Below are 17,205 nucleotides of genomic sequence, written 5' to 3'. Positions count from 1 at the left end.
AGCTTTGTGGTGGCCTGGTCGAGGAAGAGGTTTTCATCCTTGATGTTGTCCTGGCTGTCTCCAGCAGCAGCAGCCCCACCTGGCACAGCTTCTCCAGGGGCTGCTTCTCTTTCCCTGGGAGTGAGACCAGGCTGTCAGTGTTCTGCCCAGGGCCCCAGCTGGCAGTGACCCAGGACAAGCCAAAGCAGCTGGGATGGCAGCCAGCAGTGCTGGGCAGAGCAGCTCAGCTCCAGCACAGGGGCTGTGTGTTCCCATCTGATGACCCCTGTGCAGTGACACAGGCAGGACAAAAAAGTCTGGGTTCTTTGTTTCTGATTGCCAAGGCATGTGTGGAGCTGGAACTTACCAGGGCCCTGCATTGCTGTTTCTGTGGCTCTCTCCCTTCTTCTATGGCAGATGACTATCCTGCATCCAGGGATGACACAACAGGTCTTCTACTGAAGGCCGGTCCACATCCAGCATGGATAAACACCGCCGGATGACATCTTGGCACTCTGGCGAGAGAAACCAGAAACCGCCGGTCAGTTGGAGAAGGCTCCTGTCTGTCCCACTGTTCCCATTCTCAGGCCATGCTGCATTTGCTCAGAGCTGGGCCTAAACTTTCCCAGGAATTCCCTGTTTTGGAGGAAAGCAGGACAGCAGGACACGTGCCACCTCCTCAGCAGCTGCCACAGCCCACTGCTGTCTCCCAGCACTGGCATTTCCCCCGTGCCCAGACATGAGGATTCACCTTGAGAGAGCCGTGGTGGCAGCGAGAGCTGATGGTCCCAGCTGATCTTGTGGCCCCTCCTGAAAGGGTGCTCCCCACACACCATCTGGTGCAGCAGGATGCCCAGGGACCAGACGGTAGCTGGCTGTCCATAGTACCAGCCAAACTGGTTCCATTCCGGGGGACTGTATGACGGTGTTCCTATGGAATACAGATGGAGTTCATCAGGGGGATGCTGCTGCTCCCAGAGCCTGGCCCCAGCATCCCTGGGCGTGCAGGGGCTGCCCCAGTGGCACGTGGTGTGACCTGCTGCCCTCTGGCCAGCACCTGGGACTTCTGTACGAACTTAGGGTTGGAAAAGAAGCCACTGGTGTAGGAAGGTGGCAGTGGAAGCCCTGGCAAGGCCCAACCATGACAAGCAAAACCCACTCAGTGCTGGGGAAACCCATGCCTTACTCGTCCCTACCTGCATTGCCCCAAAAACCATTATGAACCCAAAGCAAACCAGGCAATCACAGCAGTCCAAGCCCTTTCTCACCTGCTCCCCAAACTGGCTGGTGCACATGTTCTGGCTCCCCTCTCAGCCACCCTCACCCACAGGTGCTTCTGTTGGGCTGGCTGCCCCAGCCCCAGCCCCAGTCCCAGGCAGAGTGGCTGGCAAAGGCTGCCAGCAGGGCTGGAAGCTGGTCCCCCCACCCACTTGTGTTCAAAAGCAACTGGGCTGAAGACTCAGTGCCATGAGTGGCAGGGAAAGGGAGAATCCCCAGAGCCACACCCAGGCTGGGCTGTGAGATGTTGGGCCAGGAGATGTCTGGAATGGGGAGCACACCCCTGCGATGGCTCACCTGCAAAGTGAGTATAGGCTGTGTCTTGTAGGTAGGTGCCACAGCCAAAATCGATCAATTTGGCCTGCCCGGTGGCCAGGTCAAGCAGGATGTTCCCTGGCTTGAGGTCGCGGTGCAGGACCCCGCAGCTGGTGCAGTGCCGCACGGCCTCCAGCACCTGGCGGAACAGCTCCCGCGCCACCTCCTCGCACAGGAACCGCCGTGCCCGAATGAAATGCTGGAGGTCCTGAGAACGCTCCGGGCGCTCCATGATGATAATGATGTCTTTGGGGAGCTCCAGCCACTCCAGCAGCTGGATGACACCAGGGAAGCCAGTGGAGACCTTGTGCAGCAGCACGATCTCCAGTGGTGCGCTGGTGCCGTTGGGCTGTGGGAGGAGCACAATGTTGTCAGTGGGGCTGAGGCCGTGCCAGGGGTCAGGGACCCCTCAGCCAGCCCGGGATGCTCTGCACCCTTTGCTGGCCCCACGCCCGCTCGCCCTCCAGGCGTCCTGGCGGCTTCCACCCTGCCAGGCCTCAGCTCATCCCTGCCCGGCATGGCCCAGCTTCTCCTGCTGGCCCCGCTCACTCACCAGCTCACCCCAATGCCGGACACGGTTCCGTGGCACCCTTTTGATGGCCACCTGCAAGCCAAGGGGAGCAGCAGGCTGAGCTCACTGCCTGCCCTGCCCAGCCCCAGCCTCCTTCTCCTTCGCCCTCCTCCTCCTCCTGCGCCCCTTCCTCGTGCACCCACCACCGGCCCTGCCGCTCACCGGGGCACGGTCTGAGAGCCGTGTGGCCGCCCAGACGCTGCCGAAGCCGCCGTGGCCCAGCAGCGAACCCAGGCGGTACTGCTCCTGGAGGGCCTGCTGCGCCTTCCCTGCCGGCGAGACGCGGCTGTCAGCGCTCGGCCCGGGGCCAGGAACGGCCCCCGAGCGCCCCTCGAGCGGCCCGGGCTGGGCATCCCCAGGCATTTGCTCCTGGCAACGGGACAGCAGCGGCTCAGGGCCAGCGGCCGCGCTGCCAAGCGGAGGAGCTTGGGCCGGGGAAGCCGCAGTGGAGGCGGCGGGAGCGGCCGCGCCGCCTGTGTCCTCTGCGGGCCCAGGGACGAGCTGGGGCCGGGGCCGGGGCCGGGGCCGGGGCCGGGGCCGGGGCCGGGGCCGGGGCCGGGGCCGGGGCCGGGGCTGGGGCCGGTGCCGGGGCCGGTGCCGGGGCTGGGGCCGGGGCCTGGGCTGGGGTCGGCACAGGCGCAGCCAAAGGCCAGCAATGCTGCCCCAGCCCCAGGCACTGATGCCCGCCCAGCAGCGCCATCGCCAGCACTGCCAGAGCCGGGCGAAGGCGAGACCGCGGCGGGACGCCCGGGGGCAGGAACGGGGCAGCCCCGCCCGGGGCCGGGGGTGGGCCCGAGGCATGGCCCGGCCCAGCAGGGGAAAGGGAGACTGGGTTGGGAGGGGGACACTGGGAAAGGGAGAGGCTGCGGGACTGTGGGAGAGGGAGAGGGGAAGCACGGGTTGGTCAACAAAACCGCTTTTTTCTTCTCTGCTGCTGCCGCTGCTGCCGCTGCTGCTGCTGCAACTGAAGCTCCAGGGCCGTTTGTCCCCTTGTCAGTTTTTTCCGTTGCCCCCTCTGCCTCGCACCGAGCCCTGCACTCCCCGGGGCAGCCCCTGAGCCTGTCCAAACACGGGAACTTCGCCGTTTTCAGTCAAGGCCCAGTCTTGACTCCTGCACAGTGACAGAGGAATCCCCTTGGCTGTTGCTGTGCATTGTCCCTGCTGAGGGTCAGACACTGTCACAGCACATTCCCTGAATGCAGAATTTGAACCTGACCCAAGCACTGCACTTGTGTCTCCGGCATTGCTTTCCAAGAAAAACGGGAAGGCAAACTGGATGTAGCTGATGGTATTTTACAGTGTCTAAATCTTGCCAAGTCTTGGATGTCAGAGGTGAGACCCATTTAGAATTAATGAGATGAAGTAGTTTAAGATGGAAAGTGGGACAGAGAAATAAACAGAGGAAAATATCTTGGGTTGTTTCTTTCCACTTTCATTTCATTTCATTTCCGAAAAGCTGTTTCAGCTTTCCCAGAATCTTCTCCACAGTCCTGTCTGCTCTTTCCAAGAACCTTTCCTGGAGAACGAGTTGCACTATCTGTCACAAGATATCCCACCCATGCAGCTTCTCTTGACTTTCCACAACATGTGTGAAGCAGGAGTCTTGCAGCAAAGCAGGAGAAAGGTTTTGAGAACTTGACAACTTTTTCTTTCCTTTCCCCTTGTGGGCTGGGGAGTTGTGCCATTGGGAAGGTTTTCATTGTTCCTGTTCTACCCGAAGCAAACAGGACAGGCTCCCAGGGGTACCTACTGGGAGTCTGTTATCGTCCACCCAAGCAGGAAGAAGAGGTGGACAACTTCTTCTCTAAGAAGCTGGAGAATGTTTCAGGATCACCAGCCCTTGTTCTCGTAGGTGACTTTAACCTACCAGACATCTGCTGGGAACTCAGTACAGCGGCAAAGAGGCAGTGCAGGAAGGTTTTGGAGTGGATGGAGGACAACTTTTTGTGACAGCGGATGAGTGAGGCCAGCTTGGGAGGGACTATGTTCGACCTGTTGTTTGCAAATAGAGAAGGGCTGGTGGGAGATGTGGTGCTTGGAGGCTGCTTGGGGCACAGGGATCATGAAATTACAGAGTTCTCAATATGTGGTAAATTCAGGAGGGACATCAAAAAGATTTTTACATTGGACTTCTGGAGGGCAGACTTTGGCCGTTTTAGGAGACTTATTCCGAGAGTTCCTTGGGAAGGAACCCTTAAAAACAGAGGAGTCCAGGAAAGGTGGGTGTGCTTCAATGCAGAGATCTTGAGGGCACAGGAACAGACTGTCCCTGTGTGCTGAAAGATGAGCTGACAAGGCAAACGTCCAGCCTGGATGGGCAAGGAGATTTCAAAGGAACTTAGGAATAAAAAGGGGATGTATCATTTTTGGAAGGAGGGTCAGATCTCTCAGGAAGTATTTAAGGGAACAAGTAGGAAAAAAATATTAGGGAGGCCAAAGCTCAGTTTGAAGTCATTTTGGCAATTTTTTGAAAGGATAATAAAATATGTTTTTACAAATATATTAATGGCAAAAGGAAGGGTAGGACCAACCTTTGTTCTCTACTGGATATGGGAGGGAACTTAGGAACTGCAGATGAGGAGAAGACAGAAGCGCTTAACTGAGCCTTCTTTGGCTCAGCCTTTAGTGGGAAGAAGGCTTGTCCGCAGGACAGCTGCCCTCCTGGGCTGGTAGATGGTGTCAGGGAGCAGAAAGGTGCCCCTGTTATCCAGGAGGAGGCAGCCAGAGAACTGCTGAGCCACTTGGATGTTCAAAATCCATGGTCCCAGATGGGATCCAGCCCAGGGTGTTGAGGGAGCTGGCAGATGAGCTTGTGAAGCCACTCTCCATCATTTCCCAACAGTCCTGGCTCACTGGTGAGGTTCCAGAGGACTGGAGGTTGGCCAATGTGTTGTGTGACCCCTACACCATAAGGGTAGAAAGGAGGATCCTGGTAATTATAGGCCAGTTTGATATGGGAAACATATCTAAAATTCAGAATTTTAGAAGCATTTAATGTGCTTAAGCAGATGGAGGGGAAGCAGAAATATACAGCTTATTTAGCAACCTTGTAAAAGCAGAAACACGACTTGTAACAGAACACATGAGGTTTTAGTTGCTAGCTAAAGGCCATAGAGATAAGATGTATATTGTGTATATTGTGAAAACTCAGTAAAGCAAGACTTAGGTATAGTGAAAACCCCATAAAGCAGAACCTGTGGCTTAAGAAACCAGAAAGAACCAGGCTCGTGGTTTTGGCCAGGACAAAGTGACCTGGGAGTTAGCCAAACCTTCACTGCACCTGCCCAGAGGAAGAGGTCAAACAGTGAACAACTGAGGAAGACCTCTTACTTCATACCAGGAGATGTGGCAGCAAAGAAAACTAATTATAATAGGAAGTGCAAGGAGGCGGAGAGTGGGCAGAGAATGGGCGGGGAGGGAGGGGTTGTTTTGTGGGATCTGAGTGTATTTAAACCTTAAACCTGTCTCAACCAGGTACGCAGGTATGGTGGAAAATCCCCCTTGTGTCCCAGATGGAAATGAAACTGCTTTACAGTTTGAATTGTTAAATCCTTATCCCACAGCTCAAGTCAGCCTGAACTCAGTACCCAGTAGGGTACTGCAGCAGCTTATACTGAGTGTCATCACACAGCACCTACAGGATGGCCAGGCTATCAGACCCGGCCAGCACGGGTTTAAGAACAGAAGGTCGTGTTTGACCAACCTGGTCTCCGTTTATGACCAGGTGACCCGCCAGGTGGGTGCGGGAAAGGCAGTGGATGTTGTGTACCTGGATTTCAGCAAGGCCTTGGACACTGTCTCCCACGGCACACTCCTGGAAAAGCTGGCAGCCCACAGCTTGGACAGGAGCACTCTGTGCTGGGTTAAGAACTGCCTGCATGGCTGGGCCCAGAGAGTGCTGGTGAAGGTTCTGCATCCAGCTGCTGGCACCAGTGGTGTTCCTCCGGGGTCTGTGCTGGGGCCAGTTCTGTTCAATATTTTTATTGACGACATGGATGAGGGGATTGAGTCTTTCATTAGTAAATTTGCAGCTGACACTAAGCTTGGACCGTGTGTCCATCTATTGGAGGGTAGGAGGGCTCTGCAGAGAGACCTGGAATGACTGGATGGATGGGCAGAGTCCAATAGGATGAAGTTTAATAAGTGCAAGTGCTGAGTCCTGCATTTTGGCCACAAAAACCTCCTGCAGCACTCCAGGCTGGGGACAGAGTGGCTGGACAGCAGCCAGGGAAGGGGACCTGGGGCACTGCTGGACAGCAGGCTGGACATGAGGCAGCAGTGTGGGCAGGTGGGCAAGAAGGCCAATGGCTCCTGGCCTGGATCAGGAATGGTGTGGCCAGCAGGAGCAGGGCAGTGTTTCTTCTCCTGTACTCGGCACTGGTGAGGCCGCACCTCGAGTGCCGTGTCCAGTTCTGGGCCCCCAATTTAGGAAGGACATTGAGACGCTTGAGCACGTCCAGGAGAGGGCAAAAAGGCTGGTGAGGGGCTTGGAACAAAAACCCTGTTAAGAACGGCTGAGGGAGCTGTGGTTGTTTCGCCTGGAGAAAAGGAGACTCAGAGGTGACCTAATCGCTCTCTACAATTCCCTGAAGGGTAGCTGTAGTCAGGTGGGGTTTGGTCTCTTTCTCCAGACAGCAGCTGACACAACAAAAGGACACAGTCTTCAGCTGCCCCAAGGCAAATACAGGATGGATATTAGGAAGAAGTTTTTCACAGAGAGAGTGATAAAGTACTGGAATGGTCTGCCTGGGGAGGTGGTGGAGTCACCATCTCTGGATGTGTTTAAAACAAGATTGGATGAGGCACTCAGGGCACTAACCCAGGTTAAGCTGAGGTGTTGGGGCATGGGTTGGATTTGATGCTCTTGAAGGTCTCATCCTACCCAGTCATTCTGTGAATTCGGTAAGAAATTTAGGCTCAGCTCTGGTGGCTCATTCCATCCTGGCTCAGGGCACAGCATCAGGAAGGTCTTTGCATTCCAAGGCTTTGCTGCAGCCAAAGAAATCTCCTGGCTCAGGGTCACCTTTCCTGCTCAGCCAGACCCAAGAGCGCTGCAGCAACAGCAGAGAATGGCAGCATTGCCATGGGGTGGCACAGCAGGGGGAGATTTCCCCCTTGAGAGTGGCTCATATTGCAGTTTTTGCATTCAGGCAGCTGCAGATCCCTCAGCTTTGGTTGCACAGCAGCTGGAAATGCAAGGGCAGGAGCTCTGTTCATGCCCAGCCACAGCAGGTGACAGCAAGGACAGGCTCCTGGCAGCGTCACATTGGTAGGCAGCTCCTTCAACTAATGCTGGGGGCTGGAACTCTGTGCAGAAAATGCCCTGATGGTCTCTGCACCCAGGCAAAAGGAACAAAGTTTCAGTTTTGGCCTTTCTAGGGAGCACCAAAATGATTCCTTTACAGAGCAAGGTCGCATTGCCGGCTGTTCCCCAACCCCCAGAGGAGAGCCCAGGGGCCCAAGGAGCTGCGAGCGGGGACTCTGCAGGAGCCGGGACAGCGAGAGAGCCCGGGCTGAAGGTCAGCCCCGGGGCGGGCAGGGCCTGGGAGGGGGCACAGCCCGGGGGTCCCGCAGAGCCTCCCTGCTGCAAAGGCCCGGCTGGGACAGCGGGGCAGCTGCCGGGAGCCGTGTGCCAGGGCCGGGCCGCGGGTGGGTGTTCAAAGCGCCTCCAGGGGAGCAGCTTTTTGTCCCGGCCCGGGGGCATTCCCGCGGGGTCGGGGTCCCTGCGAAGGCGCCGGAGGGCGGGGTGGAAAGGGGTTAGTTTGTGGGTTTGTTTTCGGATTATTTTTTGTGGGGGTTGATGGCTGGTTGGGATTTTATTGTTTTGGGAGGGGATACGGGCAATGGTTTTTTGTGAGATGCCCCAGGTAGTTTGAACCCCCTTGGGTGCGGGGAGCGCTGGCGCAGCCCCGGCACGGGCGGGGCGGCCCCGGGCGGGCTGTGGGAGCCGGGAGCGGCCGCCCGGGCCCGGAGCCGCCGCCTTGGGCCGGGAGCCCCCCGGGCAGAGCTCTGTGCTCGGGGCCCAGGCCCGGGCGGCCCGGGGAGCTCTCGGTGGCCCGTGGGCCCCGGCGCAGGTGGGTCCGTGTGGCCGGGCTCGCAGGGGAGCGGAGCGGCCCGGCCGTGGCCGTGCGGGGCCAGTTGGGGCTCGGGGGGCCGGGCTGGGCCGGGCAAAGGCTGAGGGAGAGCGGGGGAAGCGTTGGCACAGAGGCCCCGGGCTCCCCGTGCCCCCCTGGCCACGCAGCCGGGCTCGGGGGCCGCCTCGCTCAGACCCGGCCCCGGCTGCGGGGGTCCCCGGGGCCCTGGGGAGGGGGCGGCGGGGGCTGGCGGAGCTCTGTGCCCGGGGCTGGGCGCGGCTGCCCAGGGAGCGGGGGATGCAGGGTCCCCCCGTGGTGAGGCTTGCTCTGCCCGGCTCAGGGGCTGCACTGTCAGCCCAGAGACACGTGGGGATCGCCCGGTACCAGCAGCGCTGGGAGGCAAACCCGGGAATGGGGGGAGCAGAAACGGGCAGTGCGAGAGCTGGGGGTGTTCCAGAAGCCTGGACAGGTTGGGAGCAAGGACAAGGGGGACCCATGGATACCCCAGGACTCTGAAAGAGGGGCCCTGGATAGTGCTGAGCCCAGGGACACCTGTGATCCCCAAGTGGTGAGCCCGGAGAAGGGGAACCTCGTGGATTCTCAGGAGCCACAGCAGCCCAGAGAGGGCCAACACCAATAAAAACTTGACCTAGGGCAACACTGACAGGGGTGGTCTCCAGGACCCCAAAGTGGAGAGATGAGAGAGGGGAAACTCATGGTTGGGTGTTTTTGCTGAATCTTGGTCACTTGGTAATTTTGGAGAAATGAATCTTTGTGTTTTGGAGGTTTATATGGGCACCAGAAGCCCAGTGACTTCTAGAGATGGACTTGGGCAGGAGGAACCCCCCAACCCAATGTGCTCATATACTGTATTTTTCCCCAAAGCAGAATTTCCCACTCCCAGACCTTGACCAGATGGAGAAGGCAGCTGCAAGGAAGAGGAAGATGGCCAGGGACAGCCAGGCAGGTGAGGAGGAAGTCAGTGCCCCTTTCCCCCTCTCTCCTGCTCCATCTCCCAGCCCAGCCTGGCCCCGGCTGCAGGACAACCCCGCTGCCGACGCCGTCCTGCCGGGGATGCACTGGGGGGATCTCCTTGCCCTTCCGTCTGGCACGGAGGCAAATCCCATCCTGTCCTTGTGCTTCCTCCCCTGGACAAAGAGCTGAGGACAGAGACCAGGGAGGACAAATCCCCACGGCAGAACCTCATGGAAGAGGCTGTTTTCAGCGGCTCCATGGTGCAGGATTCCAATGGGGAAGAAAAGTCACAGAGATCCCGCGGGAGAAGGGGCTCCAAACCCATCTCAGAGTACTCAGAGGAGGAAAGACCCATGCAGTGCCAGGAAGGTGGACAGAGCTTCAGCCAGGCCTCTGAGCTGGTGGTGCATGAGCAGCTTCATGATGGGGAGAAGCCCCACAAGTTCTTGGAGTGTGGGAAGAGCTTCAGCTGGAGCAACACCCTGATCCAGTACCAGATGATCCACACCAGGGAGAGGCCCTGTGAGTGTCCTGAGTGTGGGAAGAGGTTTCAGACCAGCTCACATCTCCTCAAGAACCAGTGGATTCACACAGAGGAGAAGCATTTCTGCTGTCCTGTTGCAGGAAGGGCTTCAAGAACAACTCCCACCTTGTCACCCACCAGCGCATCCACACCAGGGAGAGGCCCTGTGAGTGTCCCCAGTGCAGGAAGAGCTTCACCCACAGCTCTCCCTTGACCAGGCACCGACAGAGGCACTGGTAAGGGAAGCCCTGTGAGTGACCCGACTGTGGGGAGAGCTTTGTGTGCTGCTTCAACTCTATCCTGCATCAGGGGACCCACGTTGGGCAGAGCCCTGATGACCCACATTCCCTGTGATCTGCACTGGGGAGACACTGGGCTGGTGGTCCTTTTGTTTGGTGGTCCCTAATATTCTTTTGATTCCTCTTCATCCCTTTAAAACAGACAAAATTGGGATAAAAATGAACAAATTCATCAAAGGCATCTAAAGCCTCACTTTTTGCTAGTCTTTCGAGAGGATCTGGGATTCAGGGAGATACTTGAAAGGATTTAGGGATTTGGGGGTATTTGGTGTCATTTTCTCCATTTCTTGGCACTCAAAGAGATGAGAAGGTTTGATCTGTTACCTCAAAACCACTCAATGCCACTGAAAACTATTCAATCGTCCTTCTCTTCCAGGGACCCATGGCCAAAAATGGGATTTGGCCTCGAAAATTCTGTTTATCCAAAGAATACTTCCAGCCAAAAGCTTCCAGGAGAGAAAAGTCTGTCTGGCTTGGCCTCCTGGGGGCCACATCTGGCCACCAGCTCACCTCTGGTGATCTACCACCAAAACACTGGGGCTCTGTGCTTTTCTTCCTATGGAAAAGGACTGTCGTTCTTGTCCATGAGCCTATGGTCAAAATCAGGGTTTTTGCCCCCAAATTCTATCCAAGGATTGCTCCCAGGGAAGAGCTGCAAGGACAGACAAGTCTTGCTGGCCTTGGCCTCCTGGGGGCCACCTGTGATCTGCCTTCAAAACATTGGGGCTCCACCCTTTCCTTGCTATGGAAAAGAACCGTCATTCCAGGTGTCCATGATCAAAATCCAGAAGATTCCACTTCCAAATTTCAGTATATCCAAGGATTGTTATCAGATCAAACCTTCTGGAAAAGACAGATCTGCCTGGCTTGGCCTCCCAGGGGCCGCCTCTCATCTGCCTTCAAAACACTGGGGCTTTGTGCTTTTCCTCCTATGGAATTAAACATCTTCCATGTCCAAGTTCCCATGGCCAATACTGAGAATCCATCTCCCAAATTCCATATATGCAAGGACTATTCCAAGACAGAAGTTGCCATGACAGACAGGTGTGGCTGCCCTCACTTACTGTGGCCACCTCTCATCTTCCAAACCTCTTGGACTTTGTGCTTTTCTTTCCTATGGAAAAAACCCATCCTTCTTGACAGGGCACCCATGGCCAAAACTGGGATTCCACCTCCCAAATTCCATCGCTCCAGGGATTGCTCTCAGACAAAAGCCACCAGTACTGTCAGGTCTGGCTGGTCTGGCCTCCTGAGGGCCAGCTCTCACCTGCCTTCCAAACACTGGAGCTCCATGCTTTCCTTTTCATGGAAAAGACTCATCCAGCTCATCCAGGCACAAATGGCTGAAAGTGGGATTCCACATTCCAAATCCCCGATATCCAAGGGCTGCTCCCTGACAAACCTGCCTGGACAGATGGATGTGGCTGGCCTTGGCCTCTGGTGGCTGTGTCTCATCTGTCTCTGAAACACTGGGACTCGGTGCTTTCCTTCCTCTGGAGACAACTGTGACCCTGCGTGGGCTGGTGGAACCCAGGGCCATGGGGACACTGCAGGGCTTGTGTGACCAAGGGGGCCACAGTGATCCTGTGGTGTTCCATGGGACCAAGGGGCCACAGTGATCCTGTGGTGTTCCATGGAGCCAAGGGGGCCACAGTGATCCTGTGGTGTTCCATGGATCCAAGGGGGCCACAGTGATCCTGTGGTGTTCCATGGAGCCAAGGGGGCCACAGTGATCCTGTGGTGTTCCATGGGACCAAGGGGATCACAGTGATCCTGTGGTGTTCCATGGGACCAAGGGGGCCACAGTGATCCTGTGGTGTTCCATGGGACCAAGGGGGCCACAGTGATCCTGTGGTGTTCGATGGGACCAACGGGATCACAGTGATCCTGTGGTGTTCGATGGGACCAAGGGGATCACAGTGATCCTGGGGTGTTCCATGGATCCAAGGGGGCCACTGTGGCACTGAGGCGCCCCAAAGAACCACGGGGCCTTTGTGACACTGCAGGGCCCCATGGAACCAAGGGAACAGGGAACAGCTCTGGCTGGCTTGGGCTCCTGGGGCTGCCTGAGGGGTCCGGCTGACCTTGGAATGGTGAGAGCTTCTCCTCTGCCCCTGGAGCACTGGGGCTCTGTGCTTTCCCTCCTATGGAACAGAACTGTCCTTCTTGTCCAGGCTCTTGGCCTCAACCTCTTGACCACAATACAGGGACAAAGGAGCTCTGTGCTCAGTGGAGTGGAGAATGAGGACAGGGGATGAGAGCCCTGGAAGGGACTGAAGGCTGGATTCAGAGCTGATGTATCCTATTAACCTAGTAGAAAACAGCCAGAGAAAGAAATTATTACTGCAAAGGGCAGCTGGGAAGGCACAGAGTAGACATGAGGAGAGAGGAATTTCCCTGCCAGGGCAAGGCTGTGGTGCAACACATCCCCCAGAAGGAGTCTGGAGCAGCCCAAGGCTCTGTGTGCCCAGGCAGAGGCAGGCAGGACGCAGAGCTGTCAGCAAAGGAAGGGACCAGCCAGGTGGGGCAGCCGGGGGATGAGGACAGCCTGCAGGGACAGAGGCGCAGGGCATGGACACCGTAGGACAGCCTGGGCTGCACAGGGCACAGGCATGGGCAGCAGCTGAAAGGCCCTGACACAGCCAACTCCTGCAGCACTTGGGCCATGGCTGCTGGCCCTGGGCCTGAGCCATCAGGAGGGGACAAGTGACCCTTGCAGGCCTGGGGCCTCATTGCCTCCTTGTCCCTGCTCAGCAGCCTGGCAGGGGCCGCCCCATGGTGCTGCCCTTGGCATTGCACATCCCCACATCCCAGTGGCCCGGGAAGAGCCCTGAGCTGTGAGGGAGGGACAGGATCTGCCTTGCCAGGGGCTGGGGCTCAGGCCTTGGCCTTGTGCATTCCTGAAACACATCCAGGTTTGCTTAGCATCAGAGACACCTTTGCCTTGTTTGTCCCCACCTGTCATCACTGCCTGCAGTGTTCTGCTCTGACTGGAACCTCAGGACACTTTCTCAGTCGTGTCTCTTAGTGGGACCCATTAAAACTTGAAGAAACTTCAGAATTTCAATATAATTTTGAATTCTTGAGAATTTTCTTGAACACTCTCTCAGGGACTGAGTCTCACGTAAACAACACCAAACCTCAAGAGACTAATTGAAGTCCTTAAGCTGTGTCTGTGCTGCTGAGCTGGGCTGGGCTCCTGGCACAGAGGCAGCTCCTGGCAATCAAGAAGACCTTCAAAACGCCATTTCTCCTGAGGAGCAGCTCCTCTCCCAGCCCAGCAGGGCTGAGGGTGCTGTCTGCAGGCACTTCAGAGCAGTGAAGCAGACAGAGGCTTAAAGAAACTGGAAGGACAATTATGAGGTCATTCATGGGGAAATGTTCACCACTTGTGACACCGTAAGTCTCTGGCTGCAGGGATCTCCTCAAGCTGAGCCAGGACAGCACTGAGGTGACTGTAAGGATGGCTCTACTGCCCTTGCTGCTTTGGGGGAGGATGTGCTCCAGAGCGGGGCTGCCCTGGGCACCGTCAGAGGGACAGGGCTGGAGCTGGGGCTGCAGCCAGGGCTGCCCAAGGCTGTGGTGCAGAGCAGCTCCTGCAGCCCTGAGGGCTCTTGGCCAGGCCAGGGGATCTGCCACCTGCCAGGGGCAGCTCTCAGCCTGCCTGGGAGCTCCCCATGGACTGTGGGGAGAAGTTGGAGGTGGAAGGAGCCACCCCCATCAGGGCAGATTCCTGCTGCTGTGGAGATGGTGCTGCATGGCCAGGGCTGCTCTCAGCTTTCTCATAAAGGAAAGGGAAAGGGGCTGTCAGGGTTGTCTGTGTCACTGACACTCCTGCACTGTCACCCTGGGGATCAGCAGATCTGCCTCAGATCTCCCTCAGAAAGTGCCTCCTCACCTTGCTCTAGCTACAGACAGCAGCAGCAGCACCTTGGCTTGAGCATCTCTGTTTGTCTGAGCAGCCCTTAAGGCCCTGGTGGCAGGGAGATGCCCCTGGGCAGTGCCCTGTGCTGGGAGGGGTGTGCAGGGCAGAGCTGAGCCCCCAGGGCAGGGCTGGGCTCTGGGAGCACTGGCAGGGACAAGGCTTGGATAGAGAGAAAGTCTCTCAGTTCCCAGCAGGTGCAATTCCAGGCAGCATAGAGGCAGACCAACCCTGGATAGCCTTTCCTGTTTAGCAACACAAAAACAACAACGACCACAACAACAACAACCACAACAACAACAAAGAGGGAAAAAAAAGGAGGGAAGAGTTTAGGGAAATTTTTTTTGACTTTGGAGCTTTCAGAAATTCCACTTTTTTTCAAGCACATTTTAAGTATTATCACTCTGAAATAGAGAGAGGTGTAATGAACAAAGGGCACCTGTGTGTGACCAGCAGTTATGGCTGCACTGAAGCACAGGGAGCCCTGTTTTCTCTCTGGGCTCCCCAGTGTTCAGGCTGAATGTGGTGCTGAAGATGAGGCAGGAACTCAGGAGAACAAACCCGAACACAAAAAAAGATAGAAAAATTCCCTTGTAATAAGTAATTTTGAGGGGATTACAAATACAATATATAGGATTGACAGAAGGAATATGATACCACTTTGTCAGTGTCTTCTTTCAACAGTCCACAATGCCCAGAGTGAAGAAATGTCCAACAGCAGCTCCATCAGCCACTTCCTCCTGCTGCCATTGGCAGACACGCGGCAGCTGCAGCTCCTGCACTTCTGCCTCTTCCTGGCCATCTCCCTGGCTGCCCTCCTGGCCAACGGCCTCATCATCAGCGCCGCAGCCTGCGGCCACCTCCTGCACAGCCCCATGTTCTTCTTCCTGCTCAACCTGGCCCTCGGCGACCTGGGCTCCATCTGCACCACTGTCCCCAAAGCCATGCACAATTCCCTCTGGGACACCAGGAACATCTCCTACTCAGGATGTGCTGCACAGCTATTTCTGTTTGTATTTCTCATTTCAGCAGAATACTCCCTTCTCACCATCATGTGCTACGACCGCTGCGTGTCCATCTGCAAACCCCTGCACTACGGGACCCTCCTGGGCAGCAGAGCTTGTGCCCACATGGCAGCAGCTGCCTGGGCCAGTGCCTTTCTCACGTCTCTTCTGCACATGGCCAATACATTTTCCCTGCCCCTGTGCCAGAGCAATGCCCTGGGCCAGTTCTTCTGTGAAATCTCACAGATCCTCAAGGTCTCCTGCTCACACTCCAACCTCAGGGAATTTGGGCTCACTGTGCCAAGTGCTTTTCCTATATTTTGGTTGTTTAGTGTTCATTGTTTTCTCCTATGTGCAGATCTTCAGGGCCATGCTGAGGATCCCCCCTAAGCAGGGATGGCACAAAGCCTTTTCCACCTGCCTCCTCACCTGGCCGTGGGCTCCCTGTTTGTCAGCACCTCATTTTTTGCCTACCTGAAGCCCCCCTCCATCTCCTCCCCATCCCTGGATCTGGCCCTGTCAGGTCTGTACTTGGTGGTGCCTCCAGCCCTGAATCCCCTCATCTACAGCCTGAGGAACCAGGAGCTTCAAGCTGCAGTATGGAGACTGATGACTAGACGATTTCAGAAACACTTAACTGCTGGCCAATTTCTTGCAAATCACTTGTAATAGAACTGATATTTCATAGTACTTCTTGGTTTCATTTTTGAGGTTCTTTTTATTTGTTTTACTTTTTAAATCTTATCCAGAAATTAAAGTCATTGTTTCTGCCACTTCTCATTTTTTTTCTCTCCACCTCTTATGCCATGAGATTTTCCTAGTTTGCTGAGCGTTCATATTAAAGTAGAAGGTTTGCACCTTCATGCTCCTTTCATGTAAACACCAGTTGTATTCTGTAAACATTGCCACTGTTTTCACATTCCTTGCTGGAACAGACAAGACTGTGTGACTGTCCCTTTGACCAATGTGGTGAGAGGTGGGAATGCCACTCTCCAATCCATGGGCATCTTGCTAGAAGTATATAATAGGAAGTAATAAACAAAGCAGGAGATTCTCCCTGCTGCTCTGATCTCCCCAAATTCGTGGCTCCATGTGTCTTTTCAGGCGAGGCTCACAGCCACATCTGGAGCCCACGTGGTCAACTTGCAAGCTGTGAGACGAGAAAAAAGAAAAAAGAAGAAAACACCCCGTCTTCCATGGCTGCAATTAGAAACTCACGATGTTCTCGGAAGATCAACTCCTAATAGAACTTCTCTGATCATTTTTGGTGTCCCGTGAAGCCGAGCTACCCAATGGACACGTAAGAGAACTGTACACTTGGGGCAAGACATGTGGAATTTTTTATAGTGCTGAAAAGCACTTTCAATCACCCCATGAAAAACCCTAGGGAAAAGCCTTTTTCCATCTGTCCTTGACGAAGATTCCAATGCGGGCATGCTCTTGGGGTCTTGGGGCACAGTCTTTCTGTTTCTAAGACAGACTGTTCGAGATTGGGATTCGGATTCGGGTATTGAGATAGACAGCAGATTGGTTCCCCTGCCAGCAGCTCTGTCCCTTTCGACGATGAATGCTCTGAAGCAGGGTTCGAGCCACCGCGGGAGGTTCTGACCCCCATGTCAGAGGTTGAGTGTAGCCAGCGCAAATTTTGGGAGGGCTGCGAAGTTTTTTAAGTCTCTTTGCTGGGTCAGCGTGCGCTGGGGCAGCCGGTGGGCCGTGGGAGCAAGGAATCCCGGCCCCTGGATCGGTGGTGCCTTCTGCAAGGGCGCTGGGTGCAGAGGCATCCCTCCCCCTCGGCCCTGGAGTGGGGACGGAGGCGCTCCCTGCTCCTGCGCCATTGGCGGCCGTGCTGGAGGGGGCCCCTGCGGAGGCAAACCCCCCCCGCCCTGCCCCGTTCGTGAGGCGCTGGGACACCCCCATGGCCCGGCCCTCCCCAGCCTGGCCCGCCCGGGGCCACCCGGTGGCCGAGCGCGGTCCCGGGCTCCCCGCGGCGCTGCCGCCGCCACCCCCCACCTTGGCCCTGGAGTGTGGACAGGGGCGCCGCCTGCGCCATTGGCGGCCGTGCCTGCAAGGAGCGATCCTGCGGAGGCAAATCCCTCACGCCCTGCCCTTCCCGTGCGGTGCCAGCCCGGCCCTGCAGCCCGCCCCCTCCCCACACAACCCACCGAAAGCGGGCTGGGTGCCTCGGTGGCCGTGCCACTGCCACCCCCCCCAGGCCAGGACCTGCCCAACCGGTCCCAGCCCCCCTCAAACCGGCAGGGGGCTGAG

At 56.5% G+C, this 17,205-nt stretch overlaps 1 protein-coding gene across 1 annotated transcript; it reads right to left on the bottom strand.

The window, feature by feature from the left end:
- Positions 1-387: 387 nt before the first annotated feature.
- Positions 388-16,990, bottom strand: LOC134562190 (serine/threonine-protein kinase pim-1-like). The gene is made up of 6 exons (XM_063419612.1): positions 16,951-16,990; positions 2,306-2,412; positions 2,126-2,176; positions 1,555-1,921; positions 731-910; positions 388-494 (listed from the first exon to the last, which is right to left on the bottom strand). The coding sequence occupies exons 1-6, from the start codon at positions 16,988-16,990 to the stop codon at positions 388-390; spliced, it is 852 nt and encodes a 283-aa protein (XP_063275682.1).
- Between the last annotated feature and the right edge of the window lie 215 nt (positions 16,991-17,205).

The sequence above is a fragment of the Prinia subflava genome, chromosome 26 (genome assembly GCF_021018805.1).
Source record: "Prinia subflava isolate CZ2003 ecotype Zambia chromosome 26, Cam_Psub_1.2, whole genome shotgun sequence".
Classification (NCBI taxonomy): Eukaryota; Metazoa; Chordata; class Aves; order Passeriformes; family Cisticolidae; genus Prinia; species Prinia subflava.
This window is presented reverse-complemented; position numbering and strand designations above follow the sequence as displayed.